The sequence below is a fragment of the Gadus morhua genome, chromosome 15, assembly GCF_902167405.1.
Source record: "Gadus morhua chromosome 15, gadMor3.0, whole genome shotgun sequence".
NCBI lineage: Eukaryota > Metazoa > Chordata > Actinopteri > Gadiformes > Gadidae > Gadus > Gadus morhua.
In genome coordinates, this window is record NC_044062.1 from 12,268,007 (window position 1) to 12,294,548 (window position 26,542).

The 26,542-nt window shown below is 42.7% G+C and overlaps 1 protein-coding gene across 1 annotated transcript; it reads left to right on the forward strand.

Moving 5' to 3' along the window:
* The first annotated feature begins 9,590 nt into the window (after nt 1-9,590).
* znf503 (zinc finger protein 503) lies at nt 9,591-12,392 on the forward strand. The gene is made up of 2 exons (XM_030379743.1): nt 9,591-10,174; nt 10,478-12,392. Exons 1-2 carry the CDS (start codon nt 9,920-9,922, stop codon nt 11,906-11,908), a joined length of 1,686 nt encoding a protein of 561 aa, XP_030235603.1. The 5' UTR covers nt 9,591-9,919; the 3' UTR covers nt 11,909-12,392.
* The last annotated feature ends 14,150 nt before the right edge of the window (nt 12,393-26,542 follow it).

A 26,542-nucleotide genomic window follows, 5' to 3' on the forward strand; every position in this document is an offset into this window, starting at 1 on the left:
GAGCCCGACCGATTTATCGGCGGGCCGATATTATCGGCCGATATATCGGAATATCCGATTTTTAAATCCCCAAATATGTGTATCGGTATCGGCTTTAAAAATCCTTTATCGGTCGTGCTCTAAACTGTAATTTCAATTTATTGATCAGATTGGAATCAAAACATCCAGAACGCCTAACCTTGTTACCACGCAGTGGATTGTGTAGGTCACAGACTAGACTATCCACTCATGTCACCAGTCATTCTACTCCGCTCCCTCCCATGTCAGTTGTTTACCCAACTGTCATAACCCCTCTCATAAGACTGAGTTTCTGTGTGCCTTTACAAATTGCATGTAATGCAGTTGATGACTCAGGCCCCAGAAAGCTCCTCAAATGCTTGGTGTCTGATATAATATCCGTGTTGTTTGGTTAGAAAGAGAGCGAGAGACGGGCGCAACTCAATCAGACAAACATATCCGACAAACAATTCGAGAGCGAAAAAACAAAAAAATCGTGTAACTGCGTACTACTAGGCCCTGAAACACACACACACACACACACACACACACACACACACACACACACACACACACACACACACACACACACACACACACACACACACACACACACACACACACACACACACACACACTCTGGACAGCGGAGTAAGATCCCTAGCCCCTTGCGACAACAGGCAGCCCCCGCGGTGGTGAGCCGTGCGCTGTGGCGAGGCGTTGATGCGAGGCGTTGATGCGGCGAGTCGACGCGGTGGTGGCGTGCGCGGGAGACGGTAGGAAGCGCTGCGGGCGTGACAGGCTGCCGCAACGACATCATGCTGCCATCATACCTGGCAAGGCACAGTCGCGCTCACGCTCATAGAGACGCAGACTTTTAGACACGCACGGACGCATGCACACACTCACGCACACACTCACTCATGCAGGCACACACGCGCACACATGCAAATAAGGAGACACACAGGCACACTCCGACACAGACAAACACACACAATGACAGACACACAGACAATGACACATAAAAAAAACTGACACACACACACACATTCATTCCCCAACTGAAGTGCATGTGCGCAAACACACACGCACGCGCACACACGTACACACACACACAAAATGACAGACAGACATACAATGTCACAAATGCAGACACAACCATATGCACACACACAATGACACATTTACACACAAAAAACCCTGTGCAGAAGCACACACAAACACACACACACACACACACACACACACACTCACACATACTCAAACTAAATACACAGGGATCCTAGTTACGGGTGATGCCGCAGTACCTCGTCTCTCGCCGAGGCTGGTTGTCAGCCTTCCTCTGTGAGCGCTGTCAGTAGAGTTGACAGAAATACACACATTATGCTGCGTGCTATCTGGCGATATCTCCCACTCAATTTGACTCAAGTTCCACAGGGAGAAGTGGATCATGGGAAAAGTAGTTTGTTATGTTTTCTATGAGATTTGGATTTTTACTCTCATGGCTTGGCTGGTCCTGCTGCCACTGAAACTAGGTCAGAGTGTAAATAAGGCACCACACAGGTCTACTACTACAGTAATGCACTGTGATAAAGCACCTGGTCTGGCAATAACAAACTAAGCGTTGATCTTAAGAGCTTCACTCATAAAACACAGTCAACAAAGTCAAAGCACAGCTGGACAATACGACAGAACTGTGCTCCCAACAGACGGCCCGGAATGTAAAAGTTATCTTTTAGGGATATTCCTGTGGGACTCATAAAGCAGAACTTAGTGTAGGAAGAAGAAGTGTTTGTCTCTTTACTTCATTGTCTGAGAACGACCAATCACATGGCACGTTGCTTTATTGAATTCCCCTGCTCTGCCCTGCCAAGAAATGGAGGTTAGTCATGAGGTCCTCAAGATCCCAGTTATAATAGAGGAAGATACGAGGTATGGTCATACACAAACACACACACACACACACACACACACACACACACACACACACACACACACACACACACACACACACACACACACACACACTATAAAACACACAAGCTATAGAAATATTTGTTTACACCGGAGGCAAGAGGCTATTTGTTAGGAGAAAGCATGGAACATGAAATAAATGATTAATGAATAAAACATGAAGGAAAAGGGTTGATTTCCCAAACAAAAAAATCGACAATAGCATTAGATGCTCGCATTAAAACGCACCTTCATTACACATTTGTTTTGACTTACCAGGTCATTGTCTTAACATCGCCTTCAATATAAAAGAAAATCAGCCTGAATCCTGAGAATCCAAACGCACTGTTTAATGCATGTGGCGAAATGCTCAATGTAACGCAACATCGTCTGCGTCAATCAATATCCCCCCCCCACTTTCCAAACGGACGAGGCCTTCCAGCACTACATCTCCCTCTTCACAACACTACCCTCTCCTCATATCCCCCTTTGAAGCTCCCTAACCCTGTTTGACACCCAAGATTCCCCTTAACCAAATTAAAAATTAATGACGAATTGGTAATATGTAATGCATTTTTCATCCTCAAACATGGAGATCTAAATGTGACAGATTCAGAAAAGGGGGCGGAGGGGGGGGGAGAAAAAACATAATACTGGCCTTGATCTTCCAAAAACCAACGCACATTAAGACTTGTTTCAGTCAGTTCGTATAACGGTGGGGGTTTACAACATGACAAGCTACAGGGATATATATTTATCCAATGTCAGCCAGGCATGTTTTAGCGCCGTGCTTATGTCGTTTGGCATGACCCACAAACAGTCCAGGCGCATTAGGGAAGTCAGAAAATGGAAAAACAAAAAAGGCACAATCATGTGTATACGATACAAATGACCGGAGAACAATACTGTTTTCTAGCTCACTATGAGGAATTACGCGGACTAGGCGATTTAACAGAAGTCAGGCCGGTAATTCCAAGTCTTATAACGTGTTACCATATCGTTTATGACACCTTGGTATGAGCTGTTTAATAGCACTTCACAGAAACAATATGAAACACCCTGTGATCATTCACTCATTAATGGAGGGCTGGGGCAGTTTGCACGTTTCACACAATGACCGCCTTATTCTTGGCACACACTTGGGAACTGTCATGTTTCAAACCTGGTGTACAGTTTGAGGCGTGGAGCAGACCAGAAGGTGGATTGAGTACCAGTGAGAGTTGAGTCATTTCACAAGTGGATAAATATTCATCAAGTCTTGACTTTTCACGTCGTAAAAAACACAGTTGTGTTTTATGTTGTGGAGGGTAAAAGGAGTGTGCTTTCAGAAACCGAAAACAATCATCAAACAAACACTGACATTCATCTGACCATCTTTTGACCATAATACAAAGTTCATGCGACCATTGTCTCACTATAGGCTGACCATCCTGCAACCATCGTATGCGACGTTTACCAGACCATTGCATAACCATCATACAACTTAAGCAACTTCACCATAATTTCCCCCATCGCACGACTATAGTCTGACAAATGTACAACCATCGCACGACCATCGTACACCATCAACTGTTTTCATTGCACCATTGTACAACCATGTGACTCCCCACATCCACTTCAAAATATAATTCCTTTGTTCTAACGGTGTCCTTGCACGAAACCAGCCCCCGAGTAGCTCTCTGAAGGACAACAGGTTGTTTGATGGATGGCATATTTAATGTGAGGCGGCCCAATCACATTCCATTGCATCACATTTTATTGATTAGGCCTTCAAACCGTGGCCAAGCATGACATCAGCCTAACGCTGCACTACCATTGGCTACCATGTCCAAATGATGGTGTGATGTCATCAGAGGGTCACACGGTTGCTGTCAGGCCTTTTTAATAAGACATGATGCAATGATAGATTTCAACTGCCAACTCCACACAGGAAACATGGATTGTTATGGATTGAGATAATGTTCTATTGATGCTGATAATAGTATCTTGCATCAATTGACTAGCTAAAGTCATCTCTCAAAACCAAAATGTTCTAATCAATTAATTGATTGTTCCCCCGCCACTGTCATAGATATTTTAACGCTGGTAGAAATACTTAAGTAACAGTTTAATCAATTTGTGAGTATTTCCATTGAATGTTATCTTCTTCTCTACGTTTTTTGATATAACACTTGTGACCAGTCACCAAAATGGCTATCAATGTTTTCCTTTGGATATTAAGAATATAGTATTTTTGTATAGTATTGTAGAAACCCATAACCAGATTCCCTCATCTGCTCCATGACGAGATGCATCTGAATTCATCTGCTTAATGAGTTTGTGCATTACCTGAGCAGATTGAAGCTGAGGTCCAGCCTTTTAGCCATCTGTCCATAAGTGTCACCCAGGAAGTCAGGAATGTTCTCACAGTCGTTTCCAATGAAGCTTACCTGGGAGGAAATATTATACAATGACTGATGAATGTTCAAGAGAACAAGCTAGAGGTGCTGGCCGGCATAGCACACCCACCCATCCACCCACACACACACACACACACACACACCCACACACACACACACACACACACACACACACACACACACACACACACACACACACACACACACACACACACACACACACACACACACTGTATGTAGCATACCTGTTTTGACATCCTTAAGTAACAAGTCTAAACCCTACCTGCTCATAAATTCAAGTCATAACTGAAGTGACTTTAATTAGTTTTGGATAAAAACCACTAAGCTAAATGTCTAAATAGTCATAAATAAACATAACATAGCACAATAACATTACCCTGTGTCACCATGATAAATCCATCACAAGGTGAAGTCAATTGTATTTCTATATTAAACGTTACTCTATTACAATCAAATTTTCATAGTCAGTGGCAGCAGTACATCAGTGTATTACTAGGGCCAACTAACCTGATCCCAAAAGCGAAAGAATAGCCTGTTGCTTTCTACTAATGGAATTCTGTCATTCAAATTCAAATGTGTAGATATAGAATGCTTAACTATATTCAGGCTTTATAGTTCCTTTAAAATAATTCATTGCAACACAGGCTGTCACCAATAGGCAAAGTCCCATCTTAGAAGAAAATATTAACCTACATGCGTGCCATTCATTGAAACCAAGGATTCTCCGTCGTCCATAACTTTTAACTTTGACGTCTTGATGATGACAATCCGTTGAATTAAGCCAAATAATAGTTTAATTCCTTTGGGGGGCTGGGAGGGAAACTGATTAAAAAGCGGACCGTTATTTGTAGCACTATCCGTAAAAGCAGTACAACTTTACTTTTCAAATCTTCTTCTTCCGCATGCTTGTCCGCATCAGCTGACTCTCGCTGCAGAAACACGTGGACGTGATGTTATTACTGGAATCACGCTGGCGCACTTCTGCTCATTAGAAAGCAGCACTATTATTTCTATCTTAAAACCTAGTCAAATATGGTAAAGATAAAGCATTGTGGCCAGCTTGAAGAATATGAATATTGGGGAATGTTAAAAATGCATTAAATTGCATATGGGGATAAATGCTTACGGTGGGGGAGTAGGCTATATTTGAGTTTGTTTGAGTACAGAAGAACTTCGTAGGCTACAGAAAATAAAGCATTATAACATAAACACACACACACACACACACACACACACACACACACACACACACACACACACACACACACACACACCCCCCCCCACACACACACACACACACACACACACACACACACACACACACACACACACACACACACACACACACACACACACACACACACACACACACACACACACACACGCGTACGCTCGCACGCGCGCAAACACGCAGTTATTCCTCATATTATCGTTGTTCATTAATATGTGATGAAGTTATAATATGTTGTTCATTGTATGTGTATACACATGCCTATATTCACCTTGATTATAAAGAACAACAACGAAAACAAGCAATCTCTAGCCCCTACATGCGACCTTTCTCTTTCTGTGTTGCCTGGAATAAACATACGCCGACGTCATCTGGACCTGCCCATAAACGAGAAAAAAAAATCTATCGCTTGGTGGCTGGCGGTACCAGGGCCCGAACGTACCATGGGCGGTACCTTGCTCCGTTAAACCACCAATGGCCGGTCCAAACGGACATAGGCGGTACCTCTCTTCCGCTACCAACGAATCCGAGAGAAGGAATAACTAAGACAGGTACCGCCCCCTGTACGTCCAGATCCTGGGTTGTGAAATCTTCCTTCTCCCGCTCCCCAGAGCAGAGCCCCAGCGATTGCGTCTACTCCGCTAGTTCCGCCGTTTTACATTTGACTATATTAAAATGTTTCTCGTGATAGTTTGGCTGCAATAATCTTTGTGTATTACAAACGAGGACTACTTTTACACAGCTGTTTGTGGCGTTTTTACATCGGCGAATATAGTCTATTATTCCAGGTAATGTCTCCTATGATCCTGTCGTAGGCTACCAAACCCCGTTTCCCTACTGCATGCCTTTTAAAAGTTATATATTATACAGTGTGGAGCCTTATTGGAGTCTTATACATGACTGTGTAGACATATACAGTCTAAATGCCTAGGCTACTCTTGCTAGTACGTATTCCTCTTTTGGGTAACCTTTGGGAAATACAGGGGCATTACGCTTTAAATGTTTGAGTAGACAATTATTCTCCACATTATGTTGAAAAAAAAAAGAAGAGGAAACAAATAAGTTCATATACGGGGCAAAAACAGCCTGGTTGAAGATATGGCTCACGCTAAATAGGCCTACATGAAACACGCATTTGAGCCACGGTTTAGACTTACTCTGAAACAATAGTTCTATAGGTCACAGGTCCTACCAAATGTAGTGGGCCTATGTTTGCATGGATTAAAATAGGTCTTAGACAGAGCTCATAAAATGTAAATAAGGGCCTTAATATAATGGGCCATAGTACAAAAATGTGTTCCTATTTATGGCCGAAGTCGAATGTGTGGTGTCTGGCGTGGAAGCCCATTTGTCTTGAGGACAATAAAAAGGGTTTTCGCCTGACAGCGGAAATTTATGGTTGCCCTTCTTTGCCCTAATAACTCACACATTGTGTCATGAACTGACAGCCCTTGCACAAAACAGCAAGCCTGTTATCAATCACATATCTTTGCATATTGTGAAATCCTCCCCAGGTTTACAATGTATCAGACACTAGGGAAACAAGACAGCGTATTTTCCCTAAATTGAATATTAAAAAAAAAATAGAATTAAACATAAAGACAAAACAAAAAACAATTGCAACTATTATCAAATATTGGTTTAAATAGTCTGAATTGATTTAACAAAAAACAAAAAAGTCAGTGAGGAGAATCTGAATTTATTGCTAATGACTATGTTGCTAATGACCAAAAAACTGCTATGAACCTATATTTAGGTCACTTTTAACTCTAAATAATATAGGCTTATTTACACTACTGCTTTTTTTGCACATTTATTTAAATATTTGAATCAGCTAAAAAATAATGCCTTTCACTCTAACAGTGACACATTTTTCTCAATTAAAATATATTTGTATTAGTGTCCTTATTGTTATTATTGTTGTTCTGACTATCCACTCCAGGTTTTCGTGCTCTCCGAAGATGCCCTGTCAGGCGGATCACCACAGAAAGAGATTAATGGTGGAGGCGGGTTGCAATAATAATCGTTTTGTTTGATGTGACAACTTTGATAGGCGTTGATTTACTTACAAACTGATAGGCTTTTAATTGAGCGCCTCCGTCCCGATTGAGATGAAAGGAGGAACGCATTGAAAAGCTGCCCGCTCACCCTGTAGCCTCAATACTGATTAGCCATCGCAGCGGTGAATAGTTCAAGGCATTTTAAACTTCTTTTCTCCACACACTGACAGACCCATTTCTCTTCTTTTCTTCCTTTCAGCCCGCTTCCCTGCCTCTCAAAGAAAATAAATCATTTTCATTGTATGTAAATAAAATTGGGCTGACATCACTATAAAATATCAGGATTTCCCCTTTTGTTGTGCTTGTTGTGAATGACAATGTGGCCCAGGGCATGACAAGCCCTAACAATGCGATGGTTGATAGGTTATAGTAGGTTCTTAGTAAAACGGACATGCGTTTGTTTTGGGGGAACCGTGATGTGTCACTAATTTATACAAATGTTGCTATGTGTGTGTGTGTGTGTGTGTGTGTGTGTGTGTGTGTGTGTGTGTGTGTGTGTGTGTGTGTGTGTGTGTGTGTGTGTGTGTGTGTGTGTGTGTGTGTGTGTGTGTGTGTGTTTGTGTGCGTGTGTGTGTGTGCGTGTGTTTGTGTGTGGCTGTAGCATATGTGTCTTTTATTTTAAATAAACGACTGCACCTCTTGAGTTGTATGCTATTCGCTGAAATAAAAAAATGTGTGTTATAAAGATTGTTTCAATTGTACTTTTTAAATATGTTGCATGTGTATATTTATAGCCTACATAAGATCGTTTTTTGGTTTTCCCTTTATTACGGATGGGCATTGAAACATTATATATTATGTAGCGTGAATTATATCTTCTTAAAGGCCGTTTAAAGCACGGAAATTCCTAAAATAGCAACTCTTTACATCCCACTATATAAATAAATTCATACTGGACAGGCTATAAGTGGTCCATATCCGACTGGTCTCGACATCCAAGCCTTCGACGAAGGTTTGAAAAAGTTCCGACAATGTCAAGTAAAAGTGAAGAGGTGCTACAATATAATGATTTTCCAAAGTCCTTAAATAGCGTCGCTGGTTTCCATTCTTTCCGCTATTCGCTCCATTACGCACATATTATTAAAACACCACACACGGTGCAGGGGGAGGATGGCATTTCGCGGCGCAGTTTACCCCCTTGTCACTAAGTTTGCAAATTAAATCTAAGTCGAGTATGATTTATTTCTCTCAAATTAAGTATCTCTTTTAGAATGCCTCTTTCCTCCATTTGTCCTTTTCCCCCCTCAAGTCAAACTGGCATGTAATCAGTTACAATAGCTGACATAAATCACGCCTGGATTGACAGCGTCTGACAAATAACTGATTGATTGCGGTGGAGCAGAATTGACAGTTGACGGAGGGGTGGAGATAGAAATAGAAGGGCGGTGTATATTATACTGAAAACATGTGACATTCACATCCCTCCATCACTGCATTGGTCCGTTCCTGTCAACGCTTGTCTGTTTTGGGAATTCAAGCTGAAGTGGTTGGTTTTATGTTTGCCGGAGACGGGAGAAGAAAAAAAGATGTTTCCGTATACGTGCGTAAAACTTTGCTTTTAATTTGCTCGCAGAATATCATCTAGTTGCATTCTAGACGAACGGAAACGCTAACGAGTTCCAAAAAAATTAAGGAATACATACATCGAATCATTTCACTTGGTTTACTTTGACGATTACAATATAGGCCTACATCGTCAACACAATTATCAAATTATCTTTGTCGTAAACTTCCCTAAAACGTAGGCTATACCGATTATCTTCTGCATTTACGCTGACCGGTCTGAATGCGCTTAACACAATTCCAAAAAATAGCGCAAGCGTTCACACCAACCACTATATAAACCACTATCTCCTCCCCCGAGTTGTCAAAATAGAGGAGTTTACAAAGACGAGAACGTCACATCCCCTTGACCCTCCAATCACCTCAGGGTCCCATTTGATTGGAAGGCGGCAAAGGCTTTAATCTCGGACTAATTCAGCTGCTTTTGAAGCGAACATTTCTACCAGTTCGTACTTGAGGAGTATAGCGCGCAGAGCTGCACACAGACACACACAGCGCGAAGCTCATGGTGCAAGACGCAGACACGGATCTGCGATAACCTCGCATCTTCCATTACACAGCCTTTCTTCCTCGCTATTCGGATTACATTTCACGATTTTCAACCTTTTCTGAAAGGAGAGATTGCCTTTTTTTTAATTTTCTTTCTTAATGAATCTGATGAAAGAATTGCCGTTTAATACCCCGCGCATTGGGACATGATCACATCGCCTTCAGTGTCTGCCCTGAAAAATAGTCGTATTTCTTTAGCCTGGGAGAGCGGTCTCTTACGGAATAGTAGCTCTTCGGGTATTAAGAAGCCCTTTCTCCACTCCGTACCAGCGGCTGATCCATCACGGCAAGCTAGGCGACTTCCCATCAAGGTTTTGAAAATGCTTACCGCCCGGTCTGGACACATTCTGCACCCAGAGTATCTGCAGCCTTTGCCTTCCACTCCGGTTAGCCCCATTGAGGTAAGGTGACATTTTAAAACAAATTGTATCAGTTAAATGCATGCCTATTTGTTTAACATAACGGCAATGGTTTTTTTTTATGCCGTTCGGTGGGTTTCGGCTGTTTTGAAACAAACATTAAAAGTAGACCTAGCTTCCATGTTGTTGGATTCGTGCGTAAATACGCAACACAATCCGCCCAGTCGCATGTCGCGCTATTTGTATATAAAATCGGATTTCAGTGAGACATTGCGTTTCTAAAGAAAACCACGCTGTGCGTTTTTTAACTTTATTGACCGACGTCCGTCTCCTCTTGTGTTGCAGCTGGATGCCAAGAAAAGCCCGTTGGCGCTGCTGGCGCAGACCTGCTCTCAGATCGGCAAACCGGACCCTCCGCCCTCGTCCAAACTATCCTCTGTGACATCGAATGGATCTAGTGACAAGGAATCTAAATCTGGGCCTTTGAAACTGAGTGACATCGGTGTGGATGACAAATCTAGCTTCAAACCGTACTCCAAACCCTCTGATAAGAAGGACTCAAACGGCTCCGGCGGAGACAAGTCTGGTTTCCGAGTGCCGAGCGCCACCTGCCAGCCGTTCACGCCAAGGACAGGCAGCCCCAACTCGAGCACGTCCGCGTCTCCCATGCCGTCAGAGGGAAAGTGTGGAGACCGGGATGACAAAAAGGACTCAGACTGTAACAATAAAAACGACTCGACAGACGGCCGAGGATCCACGGGCCACAGCCGGATAAGCGTGAGCTGTGGTGGAATTAACGTGGAGGTGAACCAGCACCAGGACAGCTGCGCGGCCGGCTCCAAGACCTCTTGCTCGGACTCATCTTCTGTAACTTCCGTGTCCTCCGCATCGGTTCTCGGCTCGGGACTCGTGGCACCGGTTTCTCCGTACAAGCCGGGACAGACTGTTTTCCCATTGCCCCCAGCCGGTATGTCTTACCACGGGAGTTTGGCGGGCGCGTACGCCGGTTATCCGCAGCACTTCCTCCCGCACGGTGGGAGTCTGGTGAACGCGCAGCTCAGCTCACTGGGCTGCAGTAAGGCTGGATCTAGCCCCATGGCCGGGGCCTCTCCCCCGTCAATCATGTCTGCGAGCCTGTGCAGAGACCCTTACTGCCTCAGCTACCATTGTGCCAGTCACCTCGCGGGCGCAGCGAGTGCGTCCTGCACGCACGAATCTGCAGCAGCCGCAGCGGCTGCAGCGAACGTCCTGAAGTCCGGCTACCCGCTCATGTATCCAACGCACCCCCTGCACGGGGTCCACTCCTCGGCGCCCTCGTTCAGTGGACATCCACTGTACCCGTACGGGTTCATGCTGCCCAACGACCCTCTCCCCCACGTCTGTAACTGGGTGTCGGCCAACGGGCCCTGTGACAAGCGGTTCTCCAGCTCAGAGGAGCTCCTGAACCACCTGAGGACACACACGGCTTTCACGGGAGCCGAGAAGTTGATGTCTGGCTACCCCAGCTCTTCGTCTTTGGCCAGTGCCGCCGCGGCGGCGATGGCTTGCCATATGCACATGCCCCAGTCGGGAGGGCCTGGGAGCCCGGGGACGCTGTCCCTCCGGAGCCCACATCACACGTTGGGACTCAGTGGTCGTTACCACCCGTACTCCAAAAGCCCTCTGCCCCAGCCGGGGGGCCCTGTCCCCGTGCCGGCAGCCACTGGCCCCTACTACTCTCCCTATGCACTGTACGGCCAGAGACTGACAACAGCATCAGCGCTTGGATACCAGTGAGAGACACAGAGAGAGAGAAAGAGAAGAGACTTTAAAAAGAGTTTATAGTTCTAAAAAAAAAATGAAAATAAAGACGTTTATGACAGCGTTCCACACAAGGACGGGATCCGTGGACTCAACTGTATTTATTTATGTCGGCTTAAAAGCAGACGGTAATAGCTGCAAATGGAACATATTTGAGCAACTGAAAAAAGTGCATTATGTTTAAATTGAACTCTATAGATAATGTGAAAACACATGTTAGAGTACTAATAAAGTAGGGTTCATCATTTCAATGTTAATTTGCAATTGCTATGATTGTATTGTTCTTATTTAATGCCTCATGAGAGGAAAATAATTGACATGCATGTTTGTTTCTTAAATTCCAAACTGTCCACTTAATTTTAAATTGCCATTATTTTTCAGGTGTATACCATGGAGAGAGAAATGGTATTTTTTTGTATGTATTCTGGAAAAAAAATAAGAAACAACTATGTTCCATATGTCCGCTTGCCTCATTTTTGATTTCAAGTAGCCTAAGCCTCGAACTTTGGGTTTAATTTAAATATAACTTATTCACCTTCACCTAAAAAATTGTCAATCAGTTACATCGAAGCAATGTCCTTGACGTTAACTTCAAGTGTGCAAACTCAGAAGTCACAACATTTACCTAAGAGCACAAATATTAGCAAGTTATATTATATATTACATTATTAGAATTATTAATATGAATTATATTAGTAATATTTTTAATTTACCTTAACTACATTTTTGAGAGAGGAAGTTTAAAGTGTGTCTGTGTGGGTGTGCCTGTGTATGTGTGTGTCTGTGTGTTTGAATAAACTTTTTTACTCGACTAGGCTAAAAAGGTAAATTGGTCTACATTATTTACTCAAATGTGTTAAACGAGGTTATCTTAAACATGAAGACGGCAGCAAAATAAAATGCATTCAAGGATCGGGAATGATTAACTTCAAACATGTAGTTTGTTTTCCCTCACAATAAATATAATATTATAAAATAATACATGTCCACTTATCATATTGGATTTCCAAAATAAGTTGCCAAAGTGTTATTGTAAATGGTGATGAAATTATACCAAACTCATTAGGAATAATACGACCCAAGCATTTAGCATCTACTAATAATGATGTAGGCCTGTGCCCTCGAATCTAAAGTGCCTTTCGGCCTACCAGGCTATAACTCTTTATACAACTCCTTCATCCGACAGTGGTCACGACACGGTATCAAGTAAAATAGGCCTTTAGCTCACTTTATCTGGTTAAAATAAAGCCTTTTATTTAGAAAAACATTGGATTATTATTACATAAAGACCAGGGAAAACGTAGCATAAATTATTTATGAAACAAAAGCGGTCGTAAAACCTTTTGTTCAACCTACCTTTGAAACTTTCCAAATTACGAAACTCAAATGGTAAATAAGTGATTTGTCACTACGAAATAATCACACATCCATGTTAAGACTACAGGAAGAGGTCCACGGTATCCATGTTAAGAGCTTATGAAGGAAGAGGTCCGCGGCCTCCATGTTAAGGACTTATGGAGGAAGAGGTCCACGGCCTCCATGTTAGGAGCATAGAGGAAGAAGTCCACGGCCTCCATGTTAAGGGTTTATGGAGGAAGGGGTCCACGGCCTCCATGTTGGGTCGGTCTGGTTTCGCGGGTCTCCTGACACTAGATTCCGGTTCTGCCGACAGAACGTGAGACGCGTCAGATCTGTTCCCAGCTGCTACCGATAGCCCCTGACCTCTCGCGCTGGATGTGCATAAACCACACCACTTAAAGTGTTGGACGTAAAATAAGGAGAGGCTTTGGTCACCTAGTTCTATGTGATAGGAATTGAGCAGGGTCATTAGGATATGGTCGTTTTTAGACTATTTATAAAGGCCTAATCTTTAAAATAACTTTTCAATCGAAATTGAGGGTGGATAGCCACTAAATGTTTCCAAGATCCAAGCCTAGGTTCCTATTAACGACCCCACTGTGTTTCGTTTTTTTTAAACCCCAGTCTGCTTTTTGTTGCAACAGAAACACAAACATGCGCGCACACACACGCGCACGCACACACACACACACACACACACACACACACACACACACACACACACACACACACACACACACACACACACACACACACACACACACACACACACACACACACACACACAGTGACAAACTCCACTACATAGTAGTGTTTCTGTCTGGCGGCCCACACGCGCTCCCCCAAACTGATGTAATGACGGTGAAAGGGAGCAATTTCCATTTTTACCCACATCACGGTGGCTGTGTTCGGCGGTCCCCGGTGGAAGGCAATTTATCATGTGCCCCTCCTCCCCGGGCCTGTCACCAGAGGAACAGGCAGGCACATGTGTGCATGAATTACCCGCCCTCGCTGTGTGTGCTGAGTGCTGTACTCACGGTAGACTTTTGAGATAGGAGGCGAGAGAGGACAATTTAAGAATTTAAAAATTCGATTTCCTATTGGCAATTCGGCTGTGTAATTTACCAGTACAGACTATTACAAATTAGTTTGCAATCTAAATATCTGTATTAATAATGAAAATTTCAACATTACATAAAAACAAGGCTTTTTATTTTTGCATGCTTTAAATATACAAACATCAATAATGACGCTATTATAAAATATTATAATGGCCTACATTTGGCTTTTATTGAGTTCTTGAAATTTCAGTATGAGTCTAACATATTGTTAATATTATATAATAATTAAATCGTCAAGTTCCAACTGGACCAAGTCGACTAATTTCAGACAATAACATGAACAGAGACCGGCTTTTTTCTAAATAATAATAATTTGGACTTGCATAAATACCCAAGGCAAGGGTACAGCAGAAAATCCCTTTCAGTTCTTCCAGATATGAGACACAAACCAAAGACATGTATATAAAAAACTGAATGCAATATTACATGGTGTAAACGGACTTCGATGTGTAATTTGGATGGAGTGAAAGATCTCTGCATAACTTCACGAATACGCAGTTGCACTTCAAAGATAGACTGTCGTTGGAGATTGTAACGCATGGTTTTAATGTCAGAATAAAACACTGTAGATATATTACAGATCCTATCAGATCACATCTTGTTGTCATCACACAGTCTGGGATATGTTCTTTTAAGATTTTTCCACCACTTTTTTACACAAAACTCTATGTAACAGATAGATTTTTTACAGTTAGGAATCTAAACTCTGGCTTTGGCTGTGTTTTTTTCGGAAAAACCCAATTCAAATCGAATGGCCTATACTGATGGCTATTTCAATAGGCTATCAAACCAATGTTAGGTGGAATAATACAATAATACACAAAAAACTTTACATTTTACAAAAACAAGAATGTTATGAGGACAAAATTACTTTTCAAAAGGTCAATTTTGTTTATCCAGATATCTCTTCAAAACCTGTTATCACCTATAAACTATAAACTATACGGCCATTTAAGCTGTGTTGGAACTCAGCGAGAGAGAGGGAGACAGAGAGAGAGACACACACAGATATGGGAGAGAGAGAGAAAGAATGTCCGAGAGAGTGAGAGAGAGAGAGCGAGAGGGACGTCCACAGGACATCTGGGTTTGGGGATTGTCCAAGGACATGACTAAAACACACACTCTCACACACACACACACACACACACACACACACACACACACACACACACACACACACACACACACACACACACACACACACACACACACACACACACACACACACACACACACAAAAAAAACTCAACAGCCGAACTACCACTACTAAAGCTTTAATTAGTGGGTGTAATATAAAGGAACGTCGCGGTCTGCTGTGGCCGGGCCTATAGTTTGACTAACAGCTGTGTCAACACGTTTAAGCTACGCTAATGCTCAACCCTGTGCCCGATATAAGTCACATAAGAACCATTATTATCTCTCATACACTGTTGGCTTTGTTTTCTTTATCAGCTGGGAAGATTGTTTGATTCCAAACCTATTTCTCATTCAAACAACAAAACCTACACATGTACGCAGTGCGTTAATATCCGTGTGTGTTCTGTGTTTGCTCTGGTTTTATCCTTCTACTTGGTGCACTTTGTAGTTCCAGACTTGTTGACTGTGTCCACCGCACCGCAATTATCGTCGTTGAATCACGGTTACTGCTTTTCTTCTTGTTAAGTATTTTTTTCAAAACCCTTCGTCATTGCACACATCTTTTGTGCATTTCTAACATTCTAGGAGGTAGGTTCTCTCTCCCTGAAATGATTATCTCTAAGTGCATGTTTCCCCTAAAAGTTTACTTGTTATACCTCTTCCGCGGCAAGGCTTTAAATGATAACGCTGGCAAGCAAGGTGTTATATTAGGTAAACCCCTGGGCAGGTGTTATCTCAGCGTGTGATTTATGAAGTCACCAGTTGTTGAAATACACACTTTACACACTGTGTGTTCGCGGTAATGAAGCTGTAAAAAACGAAAATAGTGCAAGATAAAACCCAGGCTCTGTTTGCTCGTAAACATACCATGTACTTACTCCTCCTCACCAGGAAGGAGTATGCACTCTGAATACTGTACTTAGGACTTTCAGTAATACTTACTGAATTTAGTTATCAAGAACAGTATTCAGTAGTATTTACTGTACTTAGTAATCTAGGACAATATTATGTAGTACTACTCACTGTACTTGGAAATCAGTAAAGTATCCAGTATTACTTAATGTACTTAGTATTTAGGAGATGTTTTGCTTTTATGAATATCCAGACATGTCATTAAGGAGGTGATAGGGGTAGGCTACAGGTAGACTGCAGACCAAGGAGTTCAAACCCAAATCCTTTCTCAGCGTCTTAATAATACAGGCTCAATCCTCCCTTACCAAAGGGAGGAGTCTACTTCCAAAATAAGGCCCAATACTCCAGCCCGTCGGGAGCAGTTAGGGTCCGGTGCCTTGCTCAGAGACACCTCTTACCTCCTTCTCAGGTAGGAGGAGCCGGGGAACACCAGTAAACACGCTCTACCTCCTGAGCTACTGCCACCCTTCATAGAAAAACAAAGACAAGGACTATGACTTTATATAGTACTTTATCTCGTGTTGAAGCAGGAAGTTAGACAAAGAAGAAATTAAAGACAAACACAATTTGAAAAATAATATAAAAAATGTATAATGAAAAATATAAGTATATATATATATATATATATGAGATATATATATGTATATATATATATATAATACAAATGTACAGAGCCAAAATATTTATTTTAAAACTTAATGAATATGTATATGTCAACCAAAAACTTAAAAATGTCTCTTCTTTTTTTTTTCTTTCTCAGCTAAAATGTAGTCACTGGTCAAATGTTCAATCCATCAGGAGCAAAGCGCCAGGCTCATGGCAGATAGATCCCAGTGACCCCCGGCGGCGGACTTCTAATGGAGGTCAATCCAGCCCAAATCCCTCCCAAGCTTTTTTTTCGCACGGTATGTACTTTCCCTTCTCATTGTTTCACAAATGTAAAGTGCGAATACGGGTGACGTGAGGGGAGTGAGACTAGCGAGACGGCGCTGTTGATCTGTCTACGGCTACGCCACTCCAGTCCGACAGGCAGAACACATTCCCCGTGCCTAGACAGCCTAATTTAGGTTATTTTGTTTTCTGTGTGCGTGAACATAAGGATCAATGCTGGACCACGGTCTTTTAGTATTTTGGATAATTATGCCTATTTATACTTTCCGTCAATGAATATTTTATGGAAATGCCTCCGCTAGGCCACCCGGATACCTTAATAGGTGGGATGCTTGTAGGACCATGTGCCTGTTTCTGTCATGGATGAAGATAGCAAAAGAATCATTTGAATCTTTTGTTTTCAATTACTACTGCTTAGTCTGACGTCTTGAGGGAATGCCACTCTGTGATCACATGATTAGCATTATATTTCAAAGCTGTATGATATGAGAATCTCTTGCAGGCATCCAAAACACACGTGTTTGTGCGGAGCTATGCTATCTCCTCCTTCACTGCTCACAAAGACCTCTTGGTTATCTGGAGATAAACGCCATTTTCCGTTACAGTTTCTTCCTTGCTCATTTTTCTCCAAAGGTTGAGGTTTCACTCCATCACGTAATTGCTGTTCTTGTGGGGTGATCCGTCCCCTTCCATAAGTCAATCCTGATCCTTGTAAAGTCCGGCCCTATAATGACCAGTATATGATGTCAACTTGATGTTCATGTGGAGCCCCTATTAGAATGACTCACTCATAGATTCTTCCATCTTCCATTAGGTGCAACATAGACCCTTCGATGCCGACATGATGAATTGTAATTGACGATTCAGACGGCACTTCTGCAGTCCGTACGTATAAGGGTATATATAAGTACCCTCTGCAGCACGATGCTATCCTCTGCACTCTTGAGACGTGGCGCGGTGCGAAACGCTACAATGCATAACACTTATGTGATTTACGAGCTCCATATTTACCAAGCTGATATAAACTATTCAACTATTACCAGCCAAAACATTACTGGGCTATTCATTCATGTCAGCATCGCAACAAAAATGTCCACTTCCCAGCCGGCATCAACCGAGTCCTGTTTGTTGGTTGTTTACTCTTGTATGACTTTCAATAGAGACTTCTCCAAGGAAATAAGAGGCAGTCGGTGGGGGAGAGCGGGGTGGAGGGGACATTTCTCAACTCATCCGCATGCAGTAAAGCGATGATGCGGCGATGTATCACCAATTGATCCGCGGCGTTCGCAGGCGCGCCAGCGCATTAGGGGGACGGCACAGAGAGGGGGAGACTAATGGGCCTGACTGGGAGACAAATTGGGTGAGACGTGCGGCGAGAGAGAGAGGGGGGGGGGGGGGGGGGGGGGGGGAACAGGCCCAAGAAATATTGGGGGCCTTGCATCACTTTTATTACTTTAATGTATTTCCATGTTAACTGTGAACCTTCAATTACCTCCGGCGGATGTGTATTTTGTTATATTGTCTCCTGCACTGTATATGCAGCGTGCATTGCAGGGAATGTGCAATAGGCCACCCATACATTATTCTAAGCTAACATTACTTTAGGAATTGGGCTATTACCAGTGTTGGCTAGTCGGTGTATTGAAATATTCAGAGGATTTGCTATTGCTCATTACCTGGCATGTATGCGATTACAGGAGAATAATGGCAACATTCAAATATCAAATCTATAACATGAAAACTAATTGCTAAACGACATAGTAGGCCTACAGGGAACTTTTTTTTTATTTTTTATATCATTGTGATTGACAGTTATCCAAGAGGTCTTTATCTTTGTTTAGACAGTGATTCTTCAGTCTGGCCAGAAGTTCTCTCTCTCACTTTCGCTCTTACTAGCTTTCCCAGCCCAATCACATCTTGACCATCACACCCATTCATCAAGATTCAGCTGCATAACACATGCTACAGCATCTGACCGTGGGTCCTTATTATCCATGGTGGTGGACACTGCACTTCATAGCGAGTTTGGAAGGTTCAGGCTAGTTCTTGGCCATATTTCAAGCTTATTTACGCTAGTTTAGGTTAGCTTAGATTAGTTTGACTTGTTCGGGCTGGTAAAAGGGCAAGTTCAGACTAGGGGATACTAATTAAGGGTTTACAACAGTCAACTTTTATGTGATTCCACACTTTTTCGTTCTGCACCATACCTACAAACCTTACCAACCAACCTCTCCCACTGTTCTCCCGAATTCTGAGGATAAACGTATTTGAATAATTGTCTTAAGTCTGCTGCTTGTATCTACGTGGCTACAATATGCAAAAGAATGATCACATACCAATGAGCTAATATAGCAATGCACAATTTACCACTTCACCACTTAAACCACGTTGGATTATTCTGACATTAGGTTGCAGAGTTCGTTGTGGTGTCTGATCTTTCCGGCCCAATCTTTGAGCTGAACCGCGCCCCCTAGAGATAGACAGTAGACCTACAGGAGCCGAAAGCACAAGACAGACTGTCAAGCACCTCACATCCAGGAAGCTGTTTAAGATAATTTACTTTCAGATTGAAAGGTATAGTTGGCAAGGGCTGTCAACTGCGTCAGACAGGCTTTGCAATGAATGCAAGAAAGGCAGCCACAGAGCCTCCACGCCCACGTTTGGAATCGCAAAGAGAGAAAAAAACAAACAGCAACCGAAATCCAGTTAAAGTTTGAAGATGGAAAAACTGTCACGGTGATGATTCTCCCTACCAGGAAATAAAGGTGGAAGACAGGCGAAGGGATCATTGGAAACCTTGGGTAAATAAGAGGAATCCGACAATGAACAGCCATGTAATGACTTGGCATTTGCCATGACATGCATTTGAGTTGGCAACATTAAAAGATATCTGCAATTTGACAGGTATCACACTTCCCTCAGGCGAGAAGGATTTTTTAGTTTGATGAGTGTGTCACTCACACTGAAGTCTGTCGACAGGATGGATCTCAAATGACGGCGTTCAGGAATAAACCCCCGTTTCTGACAAATTACAAACAGAATATTTCAGCAGCTGTGCAAAGAAAGAGCTTAGACGTAGGTGTGTTTCATAGAAAACCTGTTTAATGACATTCTGCCATAGGAAAAAAATATTGTCATTCTTCTTCATTATCAATTAAATTGTTTAAAATATAACAACTCAGTAACACCTTGGGTAACTTGTCTAGTTATTCTGTGCCATATTATATATGGAGAGCTGTAACAAAAACAGTCATGCACAAACAGATACATGCACCCCCACACACTATACACACACACACACACACACACACACACACACACACACACACACACACACACACACACACACACACACACACACACACACACACACACACGATACATACAAATTATGCATAAACTCAACCATACCAAGCAGAAGTGTCAGGGTGCCACATTTTCGATATGCATCATTTTGAAATCAACTTAAATAAATTGCCGGTGACTAAAGTTGACAGGACCACAGAGAGATTGCCACTGACACAGGCCTTTAAACGCCCTCAGTGCCAGGCGCGGGAGCACTCAGTCAGTCGCTCCATATACGCATTTCTCAGTCAACCATTTACGCCACGTTTCCTTACATGACGCTGCCGCTGATTTACAAGGCTGGCTCTCGGTTAAAAAAAAAAGAAAAATAACGCCACAGTGATACGGCTCTCTGTTGCTTTTAATGGCCATCGTGTGGACCGCGGCTGGCTTTTTAAACCGTTTCCACGCTAGGCAGCAGCAGCAGCAGCGGCGGTGCAGTCGGCAGCCCTTCCGTTTCGGGGTTGGATGGATGGGAGGCCTTTCAACACTGATTAATAGCACTGCTCTGCACTTGACGAGCAAACAGGGTGTCATGAACACAGCACAGCCCAAGGAACCTTCTCGTCTGGTTTCCCGTGAGTGTGTGTGTGTGTGTGTGTGTGTGTGTGTGTGTGTGTGTGTGTGTGTGTGTGTGTGTGTGTGTGTGTCTGTCTGTCTGTCTGTCTTTCTGTGTGCGTGCGTGTGTCATAGAGAAGGCCTAGCCGCCCCCCTCCAACCAACAGAGGTAATCAGATTTGTCTGGTGCGGCGCGTGCGATAAATATATCTGTTTTAAATATTTGATGTTGTTTTTTTTACCTCGGCTGTTCACATGAGAGCACCATTATGAAATATGAATGGCTCTGCTTTCCCTCAAATGTTTGTTTTTGTCATCCGAGGCGCGCGGGGGTTCAAAGAGAACTCAGCAGGAGTCTGTGCCTGGCTCTAAGGTTGGCAAACAAGCCGTCATAATAATATTACTCATTACTAAGTCATTCTCCACTTTCATTGCATGGATGCCGCCAATCCTTTGCCATCATGCCTGCTCCGTAACACAGCGTTTCCCTTTAATGTTTAACCCCGTTTGGCAGTTCATTAGTTATTAGACGTATGCTTTTATGAGGATAAGTGATAGCCTGCCGATTAATCACGGGTTTGTTGACTCTAGCTAGCACCTGTTGTTGATAGGGATCTGAGGTTATAATGGAGCCACCCTTTTCTCGCCATGAATGCAGGCCCAGGGCATACCTCACCTGGCCAATTCTTAACACCGGCTTTATCTCTCTCACCTTAATGGCCGATGTAAGAATAATTCATATAAATGATATAAATGAATGTGCAATTAACTCATAAAGCTGTCGCAGCATAGAAAGTTATTCTTCTGCTTGTTGTTGTTGTGGTATTAAAAATATATTATAAAGTTCCTAAAAGCTATCCTAGGCTTCTGTGAATTTCTAGAATGTTTTACAAAGAAGGGTGAATGACATTCTAGGGAACATCAACTATAACTGTAACAGATAATAATATTGGAAATACTGGGGCTTGAGTTCCGGCATGATTTCAGCCTGAAGTCTTATGGAACTTCACCGGGTTAGTCTGCAGCAAAGCAAGAGAATCAGAGGTGACAGCTGTGAATAAATACGAAAAATGACAGCAAAGTCAACCGTGAAATGTGAAATGTTCATTTTTTTAACATTTTTATTTAATTTTAATCTTGTGAACTTCAAAGCTGTAATTGCTAATTGGATCCATGAGCAGTGTGATACTGTGTTTCACAGTGAAACACTCAGATGTCAGACTGTCGGAGTGTGTTGGATGGGAGTCTGACATGATAATGTTACGCACAAAGACGACAATGAGTTATACAATGTAAGACTCTGTTAAAGGCAGCTCTTCAACTATAACAAGATGCCATTTTTAGGGCCTCTTTTCAACGAGGAAGACACAACTGCAAATCTGCCTGTATCTGTTAATAATGATAAGAGTCAGCAAACCTCTGGAAGAATGATCTTATTGACCACACACAATGATTGTTCAGATATATCTTTAATCCTACCCATAGTGGTTATTAAATAGCTCACATACAGTAGTTGTACACCAATATCATACAATGCTAAACTGCACTTTACAATGCTGCCCTACAATTTTGTCCGAGGTCAATTTGGTACTTTGTCCCCGTTTTTTTTTATACTTCATACTTTATACTTTAATCACTTACTTATACAAAGATGGAATAGGTATTTATATATATATATACATATATTTTGACTATATATTTGGTTACAATTGACTTCCTTGTGTCTTTGTGTGCCTCTCTCACCTATTCATTCTATATGTTACGCTTGTTATCACATGACACTTTTCCCACACTCCACTATGCTTGTCATGTTTTAATAAGCAAAGGCTGTGAAAAATTACCACCCCATCCTGCCACCAACACCATCACCTCTCATGTCCCAAAGTCATTTATACGACCCTATTATGGCTGCTATTAATGTTCATAATTCATAGAACAGGATAGACTAGTCAGAGGTGGGGGGAGGGTCTTTGACTCTCAAGCCAAAGGGTCTTTGGTTTCAACAACCAATGTCTGCCAGTATCGTCCATAGGCATCCTTGATTAAGATAATCTCTAACCCATACCGCCACATGAATTACATGTATATCAATCGTAAGTCACTTTGGAATGAAGCTTTGGAATGAAAAGCTGCTGCCAACCAGTCTGCCTTGGCATCGAGTTTGGAAGGTCTTCCTTTCTATGTAAAATTTAAATCTAGTCTAAAAATTCTATCAAAAAATAACAAAAAAAAAAATGCAATATAACTAGCTGCAGGCTTTAGCTAGCTCTACCTCACTATGAACTCCATTACTAGCCTGCTGTAACCGCCCGGTCTCTTTATGTACTACGCTAAGCTGAGTTTTGAGTGTATCACATGGTTAGCGGTGCTTCCTAAGGCTATATTTATGTACTCTAACTATGTCCCCTTTCATTGAAACCCTGTGGCCTGAGGGTGATTTGTCTCCATAAGAGCACACCATTTCACGGGCCTCCATGCTGGGGTGGGACCCCTACCAGTACACTCCTTAATAACCCACATCCACCTCTCACCACGAGACGCAGTCCCCACACACAAACACCAAACACCAAAAAACACATCGTAATATAATACAACACAGGGACTGAGCCTTCAGCGCTGTAATTGGTGGGCTAAACAGTACATTATTTAAAAAAAATACCGATAGTATGTTTTAATGTGCGCAGCATACGCCTTAGTCCGTCCGAACGTGGCAGGGAAGTAGGGCGTAATTACAGTTATTCATAATTATAATTAGTAGTTATGGGGTAAAAAGTGAGAATGATATGGCCGCTGGGCTATTATGCCGTGTTATGAGAAAAGGAATTATGTGGCTAAATGAAGGAGGGAGTAACTCAACTGTAAGTGAGTGTTTACCGGTGACGTTGATTTTATCTTACTTACATATGATAGACATAGATTAATACAGATAGGAAAGCAGATCATTAAACCCTATACCACCTAGGCCTCTTCATCTTGGTCACACTTTGTGCACTTGGTCGCACCCTGACTTTCCGATGAAGCTTGTGTAGATGTGGTAAGCCTGTTACTTAGCAATTTTTCTTTTACCTTTTTCCTTTTCCATGGGCTTTAAACTAATGATTTGGTCATTGAGCAGTCTTTAGTCCAAGAGCCAATAATGACCATTTTCAGCGTAGCCGGTGATTTCACTGTGAAACATATCGTTGCGGACATCTGACTTCAAGCTTATGTCAACAACACCGAGGCCCTCAAAAACATTAGCTCACCGAGGCTTTTGTCATTGTTTACTCACAGTGGAAACCGCCAAAGTACGCCTCTCTTGTCTCCCTGTCTGTCAAAAGCTGTCGTCGAGGTGACAGCCAGATGACGAACGACCTTCAACAAACACAGCACGCACGCACTCACATAGAGGCACGCGCGTTGTCGGTTGGCATATCTTTTTAAAACATAAAGAAAAAAGAAAAGAAAAAGCCCCTCTATGACAGAATGCTGTCTACTTTTATACTAACAAGCGCTGTAAATACAAAATACCTTCAGGGAAGTTCGAAGGTGGCTATGGAACCGGTTGCCATTCACAAGCTGGATCGATAAAAGCCTCTCCTGACGTGACTCCCCTCCCCGTCCAATTCTCACCATTTCATAAAAGCAATGATTTACGACAAATCAGACCTCCGGTTATGGGCCCTGATGAGCGTGAAAGGAAAAGCGTTGACAACTTACAGTCCGCTTTCCCGGACGCGGGCTTGAGATATAATAATAATGGTCGCAGGACATGGCGCGCTAGAGTCGATCTTAGAACCCTGTTCGCCGACATGAATTACCTAATCAGGAAATACCTGCGGTTACGTAAATTGAGACCGCGGTCTGTCTTCAATAGCCTGTGTGTGTGTGTGTGCATATAATAAACACGTATAGACCCTCATATAACGTTAGCCGACTTCACGGGATAAGGGGTTCCCGTGTTGCTGTTTGCACAGTGAGGAGGAATATGGCGGTGAGTGGGGGGGGAAATGGATGACTTTTTGCATGCTCAATCGCTTGTGAAATGTCCGTTTAATCACGGCCAGAAGCCCCACTGGTTTGTTTGTGCTACAGCAGACATTTACATTTCCAAACATCCCCGTTATTAATCATTACTTCATCACGCCCTCCAACTGACAAGAACCATAAACCACCTCAGTGTACTTGGGCCTGTCGTCTGTAGTGTGTGTGTGTGTGTGTGTGTGTGTGTGTGTGTGTGTGTGTGTGTGTGTGTGTGTCTGTGCGCGTGTGCGTGTGGGTGTGTGTGTGTGCTTATGTGTGTGCTTGTGTGTGTGTGTGTGTCAGAGAGAGAGATACATTTTTATGTGTCCACGTATGTGTGTGTCAGGGACCAATGCTGCCACAGTAATAAATTAATTCCTTGCGGTATCATACACCACACATTCTGGGGTGTGTGTGTGTCTAGGTGCATAGACCTGAACGCGTGTGTGAGTGTGTCTGTGTGTGTGTCTGTGTGTGTATATATGAGTGCAAGTCAGGGATAAAAACGGCCCCAGTGATAAATTAATTCCCTAGCCTGTCCAATCGTGAGTTAAGTTATGTATAGTCCAACTGTAGTCAATCACGTACTCTGCCTCACTGAAGGACATCATTGTTCAGGAAATATGTCAGGAATAAGGACAGATTTGAATACAGCAATGAGTCATTTTAAAAATGTCTAATAAACGTAAAAGAAATTGCAGGATGGCACGAAATAAGATTCCTACTGCCATTAGGAATCCTTTCTTTTGGAACTTGCATTCTGATTGGCCTCCCAGGTGCAACCAGGTTACATGTGGATTGCGGAGTAGCTTATTGGACAGCGACTTTACCTGTAACCATAATGAAATTCAGAAACATTTTTACCATCAACAATGAATCCTTCATAAAAAAGCGGAGCGCGAGTTTATCACCAAGACTGAGGAGCGCGTTATATTTGCCACTTTAAACAAGATGAATGGGTCACCCAGCCATTTACATTCTCATACATTTTTATGACTCTGCCATGAAGTGAGTTTGATGTATCGGCAACAAGATAGATGACAGGCATAAAGACTTGGCAGCTCTGACTTTAAACAATCTTTCATTTGATGCCAGGTCTTTTACTTTTACATGACGCACCGCCCGTCTTACCCAACCTTGTGCTGCATGGGAGAATCAAAACGAATGCACCCCACCCCACCCTACCACACCAGCCCAGCCCCACCTCCTCTACTTCACTCTCAATGTACAATTGGACAACAAATGAGGTACATAAGGGGCGTGTGGCAACATCATTCACCACCTG